This window comes from Opisthocomus hoazin, chromosome 1 (assembly GCF_030867145.1).
Source record: "Opisthocomus hoazin isolate bOpiHoa1 chromosome 1, bOpiHoa1.hap1, whole genome shotgun sequence".
NCBI classification, from domain to species: Eukaryota; Metazoa; Chordata; class Aves; order Opisthocomiformes; family Opisthocomidae; genus Opisthocomus; species Opisthocomus hoazin.
The window spans coordinates 32114875-32135064 of NC_134414.1; the positions used below are offsets into that span (position 1 = coordinate 32114875).

Sequence of the window (20190 nt, forward strand, 5' to 3'; positions counted from 1 at the left end):
TATTATTAATTGTGCACCCCTAACAAAACCCTTGAAAGTAGGAAATACTAATGGTCTTGATAGAGAATCAACAAAGCCTGTTTCTTGTACCACTGAAAATTGTGTAACCTTACATTGGTAAAAAGTAAAAAACCTAAGACTGCCCTTTGAAGGCACTTTTTAAGGGGAGAGATCTCCATTCGGTAACAAATAATGTAAAATGTCCTACTAGCGCATGATGTGCATGCTGTTATTGCTACTTGTTCATCTTTAGTTTATGACATTTACTGGATTAGAAAATCTTGGGAAAAAATTACTGTCGTTTCTGTAATTGATTTATACATTGCAGAAAGCAAAGGTTTCACATTTGGAATCGCTTCGGGAGTTTTCTGTACTTATCCTCTGTTTTAGTGCAGATTTACATGTGTCGATACTGGTTCTTCTAACTGGACAGATTCTTGGGTTTGGGAAAGAGATGAAACTCTTTGAGAAGACCTATGGAGTGTGTTAAAGGTCATTCAAATTTACCTTTATTTGTAAGGCAGAGGTACAGAAGAGACTCTTGCTTTGTTCCAGTCAGCATCAAGTGTATTCAGATACTTGTCATAGCCAGAGAACTGTGATGAGATATTTGGGCAGTCAGGTCGCACCCTCCTCCAATTCCATGTCAGCCCACCTTTGAGGTTATCTCCAGCCCTATTTATTTGTCTTCTTATGAGGTTTTAGCCAGGTGCAGATTCCTGCCTGCAGTTTGGTGTTGACCTCTAGTTGTGAAGACTCCAGCCTCATAGAAACTTGATATCAGGGTGCCTATGGTGCATCTTGAGGCACGCTTCATCTTCAGTAAAGCACAAGTTTTGTCATCTCTGGTAAAATCTTAGTGGAAACGGTGACTGAGTTTTTTTCTGAGGTAATTGGACGTGTCAAACACAAGGTGCTGAATGTGTTAGGTATATGAAACGGAACATTATGTCAGGAAAATGTCATCATCACGCTTTGAGACCGTATCTGTCTTGTGTCTGGCTAGCTGAGGTTATGGGCAGTGTAGGCTAGTGACTGCCCGAGCTATTGCATAAACAAACTTTTAAACAACTAACTATACCGCTGTAAAAATAAAGACCCTAAATTTCTGTAGGCTACGTCAGAGAGCAAGCGTTACGCTTTCTGTTACATATGTGAAGACAGGTCTTGTATATAAGTTCACTCACCTTTTGCTAGAACCAACAGACTCTGAGTGGGTGATACAGTGACACTTTTACAGTAAACCCCCTTCAATGTCGTTGAGAAAATACAATGAACACAGCTGAAAATGAAAACTTTCTTCTCAACATTCAAGCGTTTGAATGTATATAGATGCCAAACTTGACCGACTAATGAATTAGAAAAGACAATTTGACAAAAAAAAAACAATAAAGATCTGGATCAAGCATTGCATGAGGGTAGATGTAACTGAAAGACAAGTTTCATCATTCACTGTGAACTAGAAAAATTAGAAAGTATTTTCACAGATGTAAAAGGAAAAACGATAAAAACTTTTAATGTTTATTGCAGGCTGTTCTGTTTTTCTTTCCCAGGATCCCTATGTGTATGTGGAGACTCAGATCTCACCTATGACACATTTCACTAATTGAATTGGAAGGAGAGAGATTATTTTTATTTTGTTTTCACAGTGCATCATGATTATTATCAGCAAAAAAGGAAGTAAATTTGAGTTTCATTTTTAAAAATGTAGGAGTTTTATTCCTTTATTTCTACAACCCACCTTTCATTTTATAAATTTAAGAAAGAAGAAACATTTAAAGAAAAAAACGAAAAAGAATAAGGTTCAGTCATCCCATTCTGACAATGGGAAAAATCATTTAGCTTTCATTTTAGAAGTCTTCTGCAGAATAATAGTTCTCCAAAAGCAGCTTTCTTGACCTCAAAACCGTTCTTCACAGAGTGCTCTGACCTTTGTGTGGAAAAGGTACTTTAAAAAAAAGAGGGCAAGAATGATGATCTACATTTCAAAGGTCAGGAAAATAATTACCAAGAAGCATCAGAACAGAGTTAAGAATAAAAGAAAGCAATAAAAAGAAAAAACTATATCCCAACCAGTTCAGCCTCCAACTCAGCCCTTCCCAAGGCTGTGGCCTCACCTTCCTTGGTGTCTCATGACCAGCATTTTACAAACAGTGACATCTGAATGAAGATCAGCTACTTGAAATACCATACATCTGGTTATATAGGAAATTGATACCTCCTGACACATTAAAGCATAAGATGGCATAACTTAGCTGCTAGTACATGAAGATACATGACTTCATAGTATCAAATATGCATTTATTAATAACTATGCATTGTCTCTGAAGGCGTGGCCTGGTTTTGTTTCCAGAAAGTGGAGTTTGTAGACCTTTCGCTGAGTTAAACCAGGCTATAAAAGGCATTGACAGTCCCTGGGCACTGCAGGGTTTTGTCCCTCCTTTCTATAGGGACTGAACTTTTGTAGGACCCAGATGTGATGGTTCAGAATTTGGGAATCAGTTAGAGAGAAAATGTCTTCTTTTAACTTCTACTCTGACGAACAAGGGAGGTGGACTAGGTGGTCTCCGCAAGTCCCAGGCCCAACTATTCCGTGTGAGTCTGTTTCTTTAGAATTTGTATCGGCTGGACATGCTTGTATTAGGCGAAAATCAGCCTACATACTGGACAATCTCTTTCTGTATTGTTTCAGATTTCTCATTACTGCCCCAAATGTGATACATTTGGGCACACAGGAGACAGTAACAGTTCAAGTCCATGGAGCAGAGCGCCCTGTGCAAGTTGCCGCGTACTTCACAGATGAGACAAAAAATCAGCTCCTGTCAGACAAGATCATCTTTAACCTTAACCAAAATAACAACTACCAAGAGATGAAAAAAGTAATGGTGAGTCTACCGTCTTACAGATGTAAATGTTTTAATCCGGTGCTAAAAATCACATAATATGTACTAGGAATATGTTGGAACTGAGACAACACTGATAGCTAGAGAGAGAAGACAAAACACTAATTCCAGTGACAGCAGCACCCAGTTCAGCCCACCAGCTAATAAAACAATGCCTAATATAATTTCAGTGGTGATTGTGAGTGCGCTTTTGTTTACCCAGCAAGGATTTGTCACATGGTGATAAAAGATCTTTTAATCACTGTAGATGAGTAATGAAATTAATTTTAAAAACATTGAATTATTTTATCACTGTTTGTTGTTCTGCATCACTAAAACTAAGACTGCATTCATAGCTTTGGTGTACTGGCCATTTTTACAAAACAGGAGAAACATTTAAACGTGTGTGGTCTCTCAGACCAAAGCCTGTGATGTTTCTGCAAACCTGTAAGTTGATGAATTCTTCTTTACATCCTGCTTTGCATCATTTGCTTCTGACATGACTCTTTGAAACCTGGCAGCATTAAATTCAGGACTCCTAGTTTGGACTACTTGGTTGGAAAACAGCACACAGCAAGACTCGGTTTAGCTCTGATTGATTACTCCCAAAGCTAAAAGCTGAGCTTTCAAATCAGGCTCCTCCTGACCACGATGTTCAGAAACATCATATTAACCTGCATGAGGTGAAGGTCCAATCTCATAGCCAAGCTTTTAGCAAGAGAAGGATTACAGGATGCTGCTACAGCTACCAAATGACATGGCAGCTGGAATGTAACATACATATAGACTGAGGAAAAGTCACTGGGCTCGAGTTATTGCCACTAGCCAGAGGAATGTGTATTTCTATGGCAGAAAATGGGGGATTTGGCAAAATTTCTACTTAAAAAGGAATAATCACTTGGTAAAATAGGTAGAACACCCAGTAAGAAAGATATAATTGGGTATGTTCTGTTGAATGGTGCTAATAAAATTATTTAAGCACTTCGGCTGTGTGGCTCCAAAGTACTAGGTTCATGTCTGACTCTGTGGGGCTCTTCCTTTTGTCTTCTTCAGGTCAAGCCAGGGACTCTGCACCAGGACCTGTTCAAGAAGAGCAATCGGCCATACGTTCTGCTAGTCACAGAAAGCAGGGACCTTTTTAAGAACACCGTTCAAAGCACTCACATCCTCCTGTCTTCCAAGAAAGGCTACATTTTTATTCAGACCGATAAGCCTATATACACACCAAGTTCCACAGGTTAAAATACAAATGTTGCATTTCAGGTGTTGAATATAGATGTTACAAAGGCATGATTAGAAAGAGTAATAATGACTTGATCCTTCCTAACGTAAATCTTTCTCGTTTAACTCCAGCTACCTCTGTGCATACCAGCCAGCCCAGATTTCAAACTCTCCTTCTGCAGCCAGGGCTTCTACAGGGTTTGCACTGCACATTGCAGCAAGCCATGTGGAAATGCCACCAGAGTCAAAAAGTCATTCTCTCTTCTAGCAGAAGCTAAACAATATCTGTTCCTTTTTTGTTCAAAAAGCGTAATAATGATTTTCCTTTGGATAATAAGATTGTGAGAACCCCACAAAAAAAACCTTGTTCCTGCTGCTTGCAACACCAGCAATAAGCATCCTTTGCACTTTATGGCCACAACTGTTTTGTTACTTAATAATTTACTTGAGTAACAAGAGAGAGAAGTGAAAAAATTCTTCAGTATGGTTGCTGCTCTTGACCACAGAAGGAATACAAAAATAAGTGAAGCTCCCTGACTATATTTTGGAATTTGTGTCAAGAAGGTATTTGTTTGATCATGTAACGTGTGAAGCCTATGGAAGAATGCAATTCTTTTTGAAATTTCTCAGACTTCTTTTCATTAGAAGAAAGTATTTTATCCTGAATTCAGTTACTCGGTTTAGAGCTTGTAATAACTACTATCTAGAAAGACCATAAATAAATGTCTGAACATATTTTATTCTTCTGTTAAACAGTAAGATACAGGATCTTCATTCTGGACAATGCTATGAGGCCAACAGATGACACAGTTACAGTTGCTGTGCTAGTAAGTATAAAAAAACACTTTTAATGGGTACTTCTTCAGCACGGGCACTGGGAAAACTTTCACAACAGAATCAAGAGTAAACTTATAGCTATAACTCCTCTCCAGAAATCAGTATTTACATATTCTGAGATACGTCTGGTAATTTTTAGCCAATATCAGGAACATTGAGGGAAGGGTAACATGGACTTTAAAGTAAGAAAGTAAATACTGCATTTTCTCTTCCTTAGGACTAGTATACGAACTTGAGCTTTTAAGATGTAAATGCTTGACACCTGGTACATAACTTCATGTTTGATTTCTCTCTCTCAACAGAATTCAAAAGGAATGGTGGTTAAAAAGTCAGACCAGAAAATAAAAGCAGTGATCAGTGAAAGCTTTGAAATACCTGATATTGCCGAGTACGTTACTGCTGTGCCTTGTGCATTAAAACAGTCCACATGTCAAAATGCCTCTTACAGCAGAACTATCTTCAAGCTAAAAGCAGAGTCCTGCCCTTCCCTTCCTTTCTTCCTGCTCTGCTCCCCTTTTTTCCCCTCCTCTCTTTTTTCCTTCCTGTGTATCGTCCTCTTTACTGTTTATTTAGCATAGGAGGGAGATGCCAGGTACACTAAAGTGGCAGTTTTGCTTCGGTTACACCCGGGAAGTACCACGGCTCGCTGTCAGCATGTGAGAGCGAGGACCGGCGTGTGGTGGCTCTGGAACCAGCCCTGGGGCCTCCTGCAGTGCCGGGGTCTGCACCCAAGCTGGTGACCCCGCACCCCCTCCTCTGACCCCAGAGAGGAAGGTGCATACGCGCGCGGAGATTCAGCTGCTCCTGTTCAGAGGCCTGTGTCAGGATGACACGTACCACGCCGCAGCACTGCCTGCTTCTCTCCATCAGCCACACAGGAGGTCAAGGGGACTCGTGCAGATGAAAGACCTCACAGTATAACGTCTAAAGTGAGGAGGACTAACCCCCCCCTCCTATTAGCAGGATCAAACCATCCTAATTCATCCCCCTTAACCTGTTGAAGTACTTACATTTTTTAACTGCTGAATTTCTTGAATTACCTTTCTAAATTGTCTTTCTCTCACCATGGAGCAGAGGTTGAGCCTATGGTTGATATCTTTTTACCTTTAAGCACCTCATCTTGTAGAGATGAGTCCAGAATTTAATGTTAGTATGCTGCAATTAGCAACTTTTATCCTGGTAAGGAACAATTTAGGAAACGGCTTAAATAGCTGCTCAACTATATGACTACATTGAGGAGAGCACTTCTATAATGGCTGTTTCTAAAGTGTAATTAGCTACCTCTGATTTCAAACAGTCAAGCCTTTATTTAATATTGTGTGTTCTTACATGCTAGATTGATTTTGACATCACAGTGAAGATAAGCTATAGGAAACATACGATGAGTTCTCTGTTTCTGAGGGCTTTTGAAAGGCAGTGCATGTTCCATGTGGTGTGCAAATATGTTATCTGGCAGTTCCTCATAAAGTCTTTTTGAGTGCTTCCTAGGACATTTGGAAATATGTTGCTGGCTCTGGCCACCAAAGAGGAATCCATTAATAAATTAGTTTAGGATGAGATCAAAGCCAGGAAAATAGTAGCATTTAGTGATAACTTAAATATATTCACATCATAAAATATCTGAGGAATCCTAATTAACGATTTTCTGCTGACTCTGAACTTTAGGCCTGGAACTTGGAAAATCAAAGCCTGGTTTCATCAATACAAAATGTCTAATGTTTCTGCTGAATTTGAAGTTAAAAATTATGGTAAGCTAATATTTCATTTGCATTATAAATATATGAAGTCGTCACTATGTCTTAAAAGATATACTTCAATGATTAAAACTGTCTGTACGTAGGACAAGATTCACAGCGCTTCAGTGCCTCTTTGCTACCTCTGATTCACAGAAGGAGAACTCTGGTTTTGTGTGCCTTCCACTTATACTTGAAATAAACCTTTATTTTTATATGGCCTTACTAACTAACATTTTTCACAAAATATCCTTTTTTGGAACGGCTCTCTTACTGCAGAAAAAAAATGAGATGAGAATGGAGATAACAAGCTCTTTTAAAGAAAAGTAAGGACACTGTGGAAAAAAAATGTAGAAATTGAACAATTTGGAGTAAGAAATAGCTTGTTTTATTTGTGCTGAAATTATGCTTTCTTGTAAAATTTAGAGTGTGTGAGTAGGTTTATTAAAGGCAAAAAAACCCCTCAGGATTGTATAAAAATCTCAGTTTAACAAAACTGGTTTCACCTTAGCTAGTGGATGTAATGGAATAGCAGAGACTACCGCATCCTCTGCAAACACCTATATCCAGGAGCAAATTACTATGGTTATATCTACAGCAGCAAATAATTTGGCTTTATAGCAGCAAATTGCAGAGTGGCACAGCTGATGCTGACAACCTCATGTCCACACTGCACCAGTTTCAGGGTGGGATTACTTCAGACTGCTTCTAGTCCAGGGCACTTAATGTCCATTAGTAGTTAGAGCTTACCTCCTGGCTTATTTTCATTGTAAATAAATCAGTTTTATGTGCTCAAAGCCTGCTCCACTATGTGAAGCAAAGCAGAATAAGGGAAGATGATCAGGAGATTTGCTTCAGAAGTGCGCTGCTGATTCAAAATAAAACACCCTCTCGGTGCAGCTGCATCCTTTTAGTGGGTGTTGCCACAAGCCAGGAGTTTAAGGTATGTTTGAAACTCGTATGTCATGACCTTTTGTCTTCTTTTTTTCACGCAGAACTTCCATCTTTTGAAGTCAAACTCATCCCACTGCAACCATACTACCACATCTGGAATGAAACCTTTGTGTTTGATATCGAGGCAAAGTAGGTGTGCTCGCAGCAAGGCTGTTTTAGGAGGCAGAAAAGTAGATAATGAACTTTGCAGCTTCTTCCTTTTTCTTACCATTAACAGTTAACCAGCTTCTGGCTTTACTTGAATCTGACTTTAATCTTATATACTCTCCGTTTCCACTACTAACTTGAGGTATCACTGTAAAATGCTACTTGAGTCCAGGTGTTGGTGATCAAAAGGGAATAAGTTTTTATGAATATTTTAGTTTGCTGGTAAAAAGGTCACTATTTAGGATTCTCCTCTGTGTTGCTAGGCAAGGTCCCAGGCAAACTGATAACCTGCTTTTTTTTTAGATATATATATTTTAAACATAAAGAACATTCTAAAGCCTCAGGTGTTGCTGTTTAATGTAATTCAGGTAGAGATGGATTCAAGTTTGGGGATGATTCTAATAACTTGCTAATGCCACAGAATAACTTGTATAATTTTATCAAGGTATTTTATTAAGTTTCCTAGGCAAAGCCCCTTTGACTGTTGCCTTTTACAAACATCATACACATACCTGAATATATAAGACTATCTTATTGATAAGTCACCATTGGATAATTTGTGTATCTCAGTAGCTGATGGGGGTGGCAGAGAGGAGACAGTCAATACAGAAGAGAGGAAAAATCTAGATATAGAAATTGCTAATATAGTATATTATAAAGAAAAATAAGAAAAAAAAGAAAGAAAAATGTTAAGAAAAGAAAAAGAAAAAAGTTAAGAAAAAAAAAGCCTGATCTATACAACCAAACTTTGTGACTTTGTTAAGCACTGACAGTAACTAACCGTGAAAGGAATTTGACTTACAGAAGCCTTAAGTTAAACAGGCATTAAATATTAGCATTGAACTATGTGAGTGCATGTGACTAAAGTATCATCACTACCATGACCATTTGCATTTCATCTTGTGTTTGACTCTGGAAAGCCCTCTAAACTGAGAGCAGCAAACAAATTATTATTATACTCAAATATTATTTAATATCTTTTGAGATATTATTTCTTAGATGCTTTCCATATATGAAAAATTATTCTCCTAGAGAAGGAGCTTTGTCTGCATTTGAACGTGACACCAGAAAGCATATTTGAGCCACCTGGGTAGTAAACTAAACAGTTCCAGGAAACGTTCCTGAGTCCCCAGTGCATGGCACAGGCTCGCCCTCAGCCATACAGCACTCCCCAGACAGCTCCTGGAAACTCTTTGGGAGGAACCATGGGCCAAGGTCCACCCCAGGTGTGGAAGACAGGGGTTTAGTAGGGCAGGCATGAGCTGTGCTGTGCCAGCCGGCTGCAGCCCCTGGGACTGCACTGTGCTCGTTTAATTTAATTTAATTAACCTGGCCCAAATGTAATGCAGTTGCTAGATTTGCTTCATGGACCTTGGCATTGTATCCAAGTGGAATACTGATGCTCCACCCTGCCCAGTTCTATTGGGTTTTATTTCTGGTCTAAATTCAGCCCTGGCCAGCTTGTACCCTGCTGGTCTTCTACCAGCTGTCCTTGAGCTCTTCGCCTTGACTGTGCTGATACTTCCTTTCCCCACCGCACCTTGAGAGAGCAGACAGAACCCTGTATCCATCTCCTTTTGCCTGGCTGAACAAACTCAACTTTTCTCATCTCCTCTTGCTCACCTTTACTTCTTTATTTGGTTCTATTGAATAATTATTAGCTTTAATCCTGATGACTTGATATTGTGATGAGAAGTGATATCAGATAACTGGCTTTAATATTTTAATCCTTTCCAAAATATTCTCTTTATAATATTGCAGAACTCAATTTTGAGTTTGTGGACTGTGCAACTCCTTCACATACACTTCACTACTCATTAACATCAATTATTTAAGAGGAAAAATGGGGCTGAGTAACTGGATACTCTTGTTTCATCTATTAGAAAAGGTTCTAGTGGGGCTACACAGGCCTGCCTGAATTTCATCAAAATCAACATATGGAATTCCTGATAATTGAACTTATTTCTCTGAACTGGCCACGCATGTAATGAACAGTAATTTGGTATATTGACTGCTGTTTCCTGTAGTTATTAGTTCCAGCATTTTAAGCAGTTTTCATAAGAACTGCATCTCAGTTATTTTCACTGGTATAGATCAGTGCTGTTGATCAGGTCAATTTGAAAGAGGCTTTGTTTGAACAACAAAAAAGCCATTACAGAACTGAGATGAAGCAGGATTTCCACAAGCAAAAGACACCTGTGTGGCCGTGACAGGCCTCATGTAGCACATTGTACGCCATGCTGCAGAAGGATGATATCTGCCAGGCTTTCCTTGAGTAAGGAGCCTGCCAGGTACCACAACACGCCATATACTCTCTCTCCATGACCAGATCAATATGGAGAGTTCAGGTGTATTTGTGGCCAGATACCTATCTGGCAAATATTTCCCTTAGAAGAGGCCCCTGTGCTACACTGCCTAAATCTGTAGGAGAGACATGGGGGCGGAGCGTGTCTACTCTGCCTAATGCAGGTACTAAAATTTCAGCAGGACAGATCACAGAATTACAGAATCACAGAACGTTTGGGGTTCGGAGGGACCTCTGTGGGTCATCTAGTGCAACCCTCCTGCCGAAGCAGGGTCACCTACAGCAGGCTGCACAGGACTTTGTCCAGGCGGGTCTTGAATATCTCCAGAGAAGCAGACTCCACAACCTCCCTGGGCAGCCTGTTCCAGTGCTCCATCACCCTCAGAGGGAAGAAGTTCTTCCTCATGTTCAGACAGAACGTCCTGTGCTTCAGTTTGTGCCCCTTGTCTTCTTGCTGGGCACCACTGAAAAGTCTGTCCCCGTCCTCTTGACACCCACCCTTAAGATATTTACAGGCATTTAGATGATCCCCTCTCAGCCTTCTCTTCTCCAGGCTGAACAAGCCCAGCTCCCTCAGCCTTTCCTCATAGGAGAGATGCTTCAGTCCCCTCATCATCCTTGCAGCCCTCCGCTGGACTCTCTCCAGTATCCCCTCATCTTTCTTGAACTGGGGAGCCCAGAACTGGACACAGTCCTCCAGATGGGGCTGTAGACCTTTCTTTTCCATCTGAGTTCTGCTAGCAGCTCCTTGCTCATCCATGCAGGTCTCCTGCCTCCTTTGCTAGATTTCTTGCTCAGGGGGATGCACCAGTCCTGAGCATGGAGGAAGTGATGTTTAAACAGCGACCACATGTCTCCATATGTGATTCTGCCAGTATGATTTACTACATATATTTGTCTGCAGTTGAAATCACCGCTTTGTACATAGATCACTGAAAGTCTTCATGTTTGTGTTATCAGTGAGTGTGACTGTTTTTCTGATTTCCAGCTGTTAGTAATAGGCGGGATGCCTACAGATAGACCTACTTATTTCAGCATAAAATTATTACTTTGATTTATGCTTGCTTTTTATTAATGCAATGATTCATCTCCTCACTTCTTTTCCTTCCAAAGACATTCTTATGGGAAAGGGATTCAAGGTATTGCATACGTACGGTTTGGTATACTTGATGAAAATGAGAAAAAAGTCTTTCTCCCAGGCCTGGAACAACAGCTATCAGTAAGTACTCAAGTTCAACGAACTATTCTCATTTATCCCAGGTGAGCTGCATGTCAGAAATTATCAAAATATAGATCCCTGTAATATCATAGTCATGCTATAAGCAACAATTTTTATAAACTAATAGCAACTAACCGGGAACAGCTGTTACTTTTTTCCCCTGCTTTTATTTTAGATTCAGAATGGAAAAGGAAGAGTTACTTTAAATACACCACTTCTGGAAGAGAAATCAGGAAGGAGTATTTCCACTCTAGAAGGGTTTCATTTATATGTTGCTGTTACCACTCTAGAAACTGCAAGTGAGTTCACTATGCTTTGTTTGATACAGTCTGTAATATTTACATTAATCTTTCTCTAATGTAATCCACCGTGTGGGAAAACTTATCCTGCTGGATCAACCTTCACTGCAAAGCTTGCTCGTGCAAGAGTGCATGACAGTCTCATTCATCTGACCTCCTTCTGTGCACAAACTTATATCGGGTGGGATTCACTTGTCTGAACACAAATGTCCAGTACCATTTTAAATGCCCTGTGTGGTTCTGTGTGGTCTTCCACTGCCACTCCAGAAGTGCTCGAGTCTTCTAGAAGTATTCCCCTATAGGATCTGTCCCATAATAAGCAGCTGTGTAAGGATATCTAAGATATCCTTGTCCCTCTAAAGTGGCACCAAACACTTGTATGAAGACAACTAAATTGCTCCCCTTATAATCTTGTTTGACCACTTGCTTCAGCCACATCTTCTCCTTCCAAACCAAGTACTAGCAGAGCTTGGTATCTTAGCTTGCTTTGTACCTCAGCTGGCTAAGCTGTCAGTCTAAATTTGAGGCATGTGTACTACAGCTACACTGCAATGCAGAGGAGTATCTAGCCCTTGTGAGTCCTGCTTGTCCTCTTCTGCCTCCCCACAGTTTTGTCAGACTGTGATAGCTGACATATGCACAACCACAATATAGTGCAAATAGTTTGGTCTTGCTGTTCATTTGGGACATCAGCCTGGAGCGTTCCTATCCGGAAGTTTTTCAATGGCTCTTTGCCTTCTTTTTCCTAGAGCACAAATATTTCCACAGTTCATTACAAGGGATTTGTGCAGATATTTGTCCACAGCAGTGCTAAGCACACTGAGTAGGCCCCCAAATGTCTTTGCACAACCCACAAGTGAGCACTGAGTTGAACTGGATGGAGTGGTTGACGTGTTATTTGGGCTGTAGCAAGTGCTATCATTTGTCACACGAGGCTAAGGCAAGAGGTGCAACTTCAGTGCTGACCTCTGAAGCTGAATCTGCGATGAAGCTGATCTTTTAAACATGGGCAAGATTTTTCTTGTTGCTTATAGGGAGATTGATCCTTTTTACTTTAAATATCTGAAAGCAAAGTATCTAGTCAGAGCTTGATGCTCTGGCACTTTGTGTAATCAGTATGGAGAATGGATGGCATAAACTGCACTCTAGAGGTGTCTGTTCCCATTGGCTATAGAAGGAGTCTAGTTACTTAGATCACAATTACTGGAATCCTAAAAATCCCTAAAAATCCTTAATTTTAATTAGGATTCCTTCGAATCCTAAAATTAAGTCAAATGTATTGCAGCTGTGCAGTTCTTCAGTATAATCTACTATAGGTTCTTACATGCACTATTACTACAATGTTTACTGCAAGAGCAAAAGGGGCTGAGAGACCTCCCGCTACCACAACAGCATCATGGACATAGAGATCTCGGTGTCGTGTGGTCTCTACCATGCTGTGCATGATTCCTCTTTCCCCCACTGGCAAGCTGTCTCCACACTCGTGTACTTGCTGGCTTTGGTAAGAATTCTACGTAAAACAGGGCAAGGCTTGTGGTCTTTACTGCTCAACCTTGGAGTGTTACAGCGGAAAATTAGAACTTTGAAAGTATGTCTAAATGCACTTAGTTTCATGTAAACCATGTAACTTGTTTTTAGTAGGAGTTACATGTAGTGTTTTAACTAGAAGTTAACTAGATGAATGAGTGGTTTAACTAGAAGAATCTGTGATGGTAAGCAGATGCTCAAGCTGTCTGATAGGTATGAAGTTGAAGAAGATGATACTAAGTAACATTAACTCTCATCAGCAGTCAACAATGGAAAAAATCCTGTTTCAGAAAATTAGAGATCTAGGGTCCAAAACCCCCTACTGATTCTGAATGACTTTTATGTTGGACTTCAGTGTAACCTTCCCCCAGGAACAAAGCCCCGGTGGCTCAGAAAGGGGGGTGCACAGCCGCAGCGGCTCCTGTTGTACCGGTGTGTTCTGTGTTTGCAGGCACCTTGTCGCAACTGGTGTGTTGGAGGGGTATTTTTATGTTGTGTGTAACAAACCACTTCGCGGGTCTCCATTTTTGAGCTGTTGAGAGCGCACAGCTGCCAGTGCCGTCTTGCTGGAGCACCGCATGCATAGCACTGGTCGGCCTGTCTCTGGTTGTGTCCCCATCCACCAGCATCCATGTCTTCCTCTTCTCAGGACTGAAGCTCTCTGGGGAGGGATGATATTTCAGTTTTCTTCATATATGCTGCTAAAAATGCAATTAATCTTGAAAACAGAAATGATGGATGCTATGGTAATACACAAGTACATAGTTATTGCTCTCATGAAAACACAGATTGTTTCATATTAACAGGTGGCGAGATGAGGGAAGAAGAACTCAGCAATGTGAAGTTTGTGAAATCTCCTTATACTGTTGATCTGTCTAACACCAAAAAGTATTTCGTGCCGGGAGCTTCCTTCTCTGTTGTGGTACGTAGTATTTCACCAACTGTGTCCGTTTGTCTCCATGGCAAGGGATTTATATCTGTTCTGTTTATAAAATCCTTATCTGATCCATGGGAGCTCTGTAAGACAGAGACTTTCAGGAACAGGTCCAACACAGAGCTACTGTCTGGTTTGTCTCATTTCTCTACTCACAGAGCCTGAGCAGGGAAGTTGAAGCCAGGAAAAGCTGTGTTTCTGTTCCGGAAGTCATCTGCCCACTGTTGCACAACAGGGGGTTTATAAAACATGTAGCAGTCTCTTCCTCATTTCCATATCAAAAGAGTATTCTGATATAACATGATTATTTTAATCACATATCAAATTATAATTCTGAAAAATAAAAGAGAATTTTGTCTCTTTTTAAAAAAATGCACTTAAGTTTTTGAGGTTTTAAGCTTCATACCTTCAAGTTTTTCTACAAAATTTTCTAAGTGTTAAAATTCAAAATTTACCTTATGATAGTTAAATATCCCTGGGATGAGCTGTGACCTAGTAGATGCTCAGTGAAAATCTAGGGCAGCTGTTAATCTGTGTTCACAGATTTTTACCTTAGCTGCAGTCCAGACCGGGTCAATTGCTACTCCCTTCTCTCAAAGCTCCAGTTCTCAATAACTGACATGTACAGTTTTATATTTCTTTTCAGTTTATAAAAAGAAATGCTTCTTGTTTGAGGGAATTTTTAAAACCTAGACGTTTCCTTCAAGTAACAGAAAAACATTTTTTTCCAATAGGCATCTGTCACTTTGACTGACGGCTCTCCTGCTGCCTCTGTACCTGTCACTGCTACTGTTACCTCATCTGGAAAAGCTCCAGTGAAGAAAAATGCACTTTCTAATAAAGAGGGCCTAATCTCCTTTACATTTGATATCCCTGCGGATGCTCAGATGCTTCAAATCATGGTAAAGAAAACCCAAACATCCATCTTTAAAATGTACTGCTGAGAATAGCTCATAAGACAATTACAAATGACTGTGAAGGTGATCAGTTTTCGTTAAATAGTCATAGACAGTGGAACAGCTTTGTCCAGATCATGTAAAAGATGTTAGAGAGACCAGGGGCCTGAGGGATGTCTCATGCAATGAACTACACTCTCGTACATCGGAGCTTTGGGAGTACATGCATCGGTGGTAGTGGCACTTTTTTTGTGGTTCAGATGTGCATTTTCCTAGCATGAAGGATCCAAATGGGACTGTAAGGAATATCACATTGAGAAGTGACAGTGAATGATGAGAAGAAGATGAAGGAAAAGGTCCTGAGCAATGCAGACTGTAGGCTACATCTGGACACTTAGAGGGTTCAATTATGTAAACACTGTAAAAAGGGAAAAAAGTTGTCAAAGTACAAAATCACTTTTTGAGCCATTGATTCTCATTCAGAAAGAGCCAAGGCTGGTAAATTTCAAGGGCAAATACAGTAACAGAAAAAATAGGGTGAGAGAATAAAGTAATTAAAATCCTGGGGTTTTGATACCAGATTCTGCTAATGAGGTCTCAGTAGTGGTTCATCTAATTTCCCAGCATTTTCTGAATAACCCAGCAAGATATGAACTAAAGCTGACAATATACACTGTCTCCTGAGGGACACTTTACTCACTCTGTCCTTTTCTTCCCTGGCAGGTAAAGGCTGAGGAGGGAAAAGAAAGATTAGAATCACCTGAAATCAGTATCAGAGCTGAAAGATACCAGTCTTCTTCCCTGAACTACCTCAGCATCAGCATACCGCATACTGTCGTGACACCCGGAGATACATTACCCATCACCTTGAATGATATTCATCAGTCTGGCAGTGGAAGGATTGACTATTTCTATTACATGGTAAACAGAATAGTAGCTTATCAATAATTTCTTTACAAATTATACCACCTAGAACACCTATCTACTCACTAATACATGGGAATCCGGAGGGGGGTCCAACAAAGGGCAAGCGAGATGACCGGTGTCCTAGTACACCTCATCCACCAAGAGAGGCTGAGGGATCTGGGCTTGTTCAGTTTGGTGAAGAGGCTACGACTGAGTTGATAACAACCTAAAATTACTTGAAGAGGAATTATAGAAGTAATGGAGACAACCTATCCTAGGTGGTGCCACACAATATAACAAGGGACAAGGGCTACAAATTATGGTCTCGAAGGTTCATTTTGGAAAAATCTTTTCACTAGTAGTGAATGCAACACCAGAAGAGGTTCCCCAGAGAGTTTAGGGAATCGCCATCCTCAGAAGCATTCAACACTCAACTAGAGAAAACCACATCTGACCTAATCTTATGCTGGTGATGGCTCATAGTTGAGCAGGCAGTTGGCCTAGAGACTTCCACAGGCCCCTTCCAGAAACTATTTCTATGATTCTGTTATTTTTATGTATTTGCACGTTTTTGTGCATGTAATATATAAATCTTTTAAAATTTTTCTTATGAAGAAGGACACAGAAGTAAAAATTTTTGTCTGTAGTTTCTAATACAGTCTAGAGCAAATATGTCCATAAAGGGTAATGTCTGTCTGCATAATTAGGTGGGTATTTTTAAAAAATACTAAATTGACAGCCTTGAAAGCTGAAATCCTAGACAGATAATTTCTATTATATCTATGACTATTTGATTTCTCTTCCTCCATATCTCATTCTTTCCCAGTCCTTCCAGTCTGTGTTCTTTCCTTGTAATAAGCCAATATTAAATATTATTTTATTGGTCTGAATCCCATAGATGCCTTTTTTTCGGCTTTTACAGAACTGCACACCTTGTTGTGGACAGGTCATGCATACGCATAAGATTCTGTCCCTGCAACTAGAAAACCTAATTGTATTCTGGAGGACTCTGAATATGTAAGGCCTTTAACACAGTCCCCCATACCATCCTTCTCTCTAAATTAGACAAACATGGATTTGATGGGTGGACTATTTGATAGACAAGGAATTGGTTGGAAGGTCATATCCAAGGGTAGAGGTCAATGGCTCGATGTCCAGATGGAGATCAGTGACAAGTGGTTTCCCTCAGGGGTCCACACTGGGACCACAGAATCACAGAATGGTAGGGGTTGGAAGGGACCTCTTGGGTCATCTAGTCCGACCCTCCTGCCGAAGCAGGGTCACCTACAGAAGGCTGTAGAGGACCTTGTCCAGGCAGGTCTTGAATATCTCCAGTGAAGCAGACTCCACAACCTCCCTGGGCAGCCTGTTCCAGTGCTCCGTCACCCTCAGAGGGAAGAAGTTCTTCCTCATGTTCAGAAGGAACTTCCTGTGCTTCAGTTTGTGCTGCTTAGTATGTTCATCAACAACATAGACAGTGGGATCGAGTACACCCTCAGCAAGTTTTCAGACAACACCATGCTGAGCACTATGGTTGACACACCTGATGGATGGGATGCTATTAAGAGGGACCTGGAGAAGCTTGAGAAGTGAGCCCATGTGACCCGCATGAGGTTCAACAAGGCCAAGTGCAAGGTCCTGCATCTGGGTCGGGGAAACCCCCAGTATCAATACAGGCTGGGGGATGAAGAGATTGACAGCAGTCCTACCAAGAAGGACTTGGGGGTACTGATGGATGAAAAGCTGGACATGAGCGAGCAACATGTGCTTGAAGCCCAGAAAGTCAACCGTATCCTGGGCTGCATCAAAACCAGCATGGCCAGCAGGTCAAAGGAGGTGATTCTGCCCCTCTGCTCCACTCTGGTAAGACCCCACCTGGAGTCCTGCATCCAGCTCTGGATCCCCCAGCACAGGAAAGATATGGAACTGTTGGAGAGGGTCCAGAGGAGGGCCACAAAGATGATCCGAGGGCTGAGCACCTCTCCTGTGAAGAAAGGCTGAGAGACTTGGGGTTGTTCAGCTTGGAGAAGAGAAGGCTGCGGGGAGACCTTATAGCAGCCTTCCAGTACCTGAAGGGGGCTTATAAGAAAGTAAGGGACAAACTTTTTCACAGGGTCTGTTGAGATAGGAGAAGGGGTAATGCTTTTAAACTAAAAGAGGGTAGTTTTAGACTGGATGTAGTGAAGAGATTTTTTACAGTGAGGGTGGTGAACCACAGGAACAAGTTGCCCAGAGAGGTGGTAGGTGCCCCATCCCTGGAAACATTCAAGGTCAGATTGAACAGGTATATGATCATCCTGATCTAGTGGCAGATATCCCTGCTTATTGCACAGGGGTTGGACTAGATGACCTATAAAGGTCCCTTCCAACCCCTACCATTCTGTGATTCTGATTCTATGATCTCAGAAAATGTCTTTTGTAGTTAAATATTTTTTATTTCATAAAAACACATGATTATTCTATTACCACGGCTCCATAGTACCTGCACCTGATGTTAGTCAACAGGTAGGTCACCGTTATCTCCAACAGATAATGTCATGAAGGCTCACTGAAGACATTGGCTGTTGTGGTCCTAAACAGCATCCTGAAACTGGGTCTGAAAAGCAGTTCTATAGATGAAAAAGCCAGGAAACAATCCTGCTCAGACTGGGACCAGGAATGCAAAGTATTTATTTTGCTGAAGGAGACAAATGTGTTTGTGGATACATTCCAAGAGCAAATCTGTTGAATGTCCAATATGTTTAAATACTCTTCTCCCTCTCTTTGTCGTAATTTCCCTTGGCAGCTTAAATTTCCCACGATGATAAGCACCACGGGCACCAGTTACCAGTTAATAGAACTCTGATGTACTGAAATAATCGTATCCCTAGGAGTTAAATTTACGTTTTGGGTTTTGTTTTAATTGGATGACTTAGCATGGTGTTGGAATTGTGGCTGCTGGGCTCCGGGAAGGCACAGTGCTGGGCAGGTCGGGTGGGTGGGAGGGGTGGTGGAAGACACTGCTGGAGCTCAGCAATGAGGCTGTCTCCCAAATTCAGGTCACCTAAATGAAGACAGTGAGGATTTCAGCCCCAGCTTTATTTCAGACCGTAGCTTTGTTTCTTCCTGAAGCGCATTCATTGTGCCTTTAGGAAAGCTGCATGCAAATTGTTGGATTCCACTGTGTCTGTTTTCCACTCCTCTGACAACCCATGAATATAATTAGCATAACGCAGGAAGAAAGTAATTAAATAGCGCAAGATGGGCCAAAATCAGTTAAGAGCCAGTCTGTGACACTTTACCCTGAATAACACTTTTTCAGTGAAACCTCCTGTTCCAAACCCTTCACACCACCTGAAAGATTCAGTACTGATGACAGATTAAATAAAGCTGATACCCTCCTGGGGGTCATGGCTTGTTATTGCAGAAGGCAAAAATAAGACTTCCATCTGGGACCGCCTTTTCAAGCTCTAAGACTTAATGGAGGGAGGTAGATTTCTGTTCAAACCCAGGCCACAGGACCAGTGCAAGCAGAGGCTTACCACCATGTTCCTATGCTAGAGGTACTGTGTGCTGGTCTCCTCCAGGCTACTGGTACCCAAGCTGGGAATTAAAACTATGAGATGCCATTAGAAAAGAATACATTTTGAATAGAAATGTCCTCAGAAAATTGTATATGTGTACGTAAAATTATGCAATATAATGGCCAGTGTGTGTATTCACAGTATTTGGCTTCTGTTTGTTTCTGCCTTGCAGGTTGTGGCAAAGGGACAAGCTGAGCTTTTGGGAAGGGTCCCCTCCTCAAACAAAATAATAAACCTTAAAATCACTGAGAAAATGGTGCCTGCCTTTCGCTTTTTAGCTTACTACTTCATTGCGAACAAGGGCCATCAAGAGATTGTCGCCGATTCTGTATGGGTGGACGTTACAGATGTCTGCGAAGGAAAGGTACTTTCAAAGCAAGTAGCTTCTGTTATTGTACACTGAAACAAAAACAAAAGCATGGGGTATCAGCAGAGTGAGTGCAGGCCTGGGGCTAACAAGTGAAAGACATGATGTAAATTTTCATTTTTATTGAAAAAAGTTGTCAGGATTCTCACTAAAAGGTACAGCTTGGAAAGGCTTCCAGGAGTGATGGCAGAGACAGCCTTCTCCCATAGGACAGGTTGTGCCTCAAAGAGATGAAAAATACAGTTTCATGCAGATAAATCCTCCTCTGGAAGTGTCTATATACTGGAAAACCACAGGGAAACGCCAATAGAATTTTTGAGGGATAGACTCTATAACTTTGTGGTTTTGTAGTGAAGTTCATCAAATGAAAGAGTGAAGCAATTTATTGGAAAAAAAATTT

At 41.0% G+C, this 20190-nt stretch overlaps 1 protein-coding gene across 2 annotated transcripts in view; it reads left to right on the forward strand.

Annotated features, from left to right (window-relative positions):
• The window catches only part of LOC104336897 (complement C4-A), a 60717-nt gene that overhangs the window by 11345 nt on the left and 29182 nt on the right, over positions 1–20190 (forward strand). For both annotated transcript variants that reach the window (XM_075420824.1, XM_009942765.2), the window contains 12 exons: positions 2693–2885; positions 3936–4119; positions 4860–4930; positions 5243–5328; positions 6606–6688; positions 7669–7756; positions 11193–11298; positions 11474–11597; positions 13931–14046; positions 14793–14960; positions 15678–15875; positions 19596–19787. In XM_075420824.1, coding sequence (XP_075276939.1) covers positions 2693–2885; positions 3936–4119; positions 4860–4930; positions 5243–5328; positions 6606–6688; positions 7669–7756; positions 11193–11298; positions 11474–11597; positions 13931–14046; positions 14793–14960; positions 15678–15875; positions 19596–19787 — 1609 coding nt within the window. The remainder of the gene's footprint in view (positions 1–2692; positions 2886–3935; positions 4120–4859; positions 4931–5242; positions 5329–6605; positions 6689–7668; positions 7757–11192; positions 11299–11473; positions 11598–13930; positions 14047–14792; positions 14961–15677; positions 15876–19595; positions 19788–20190) is intronic.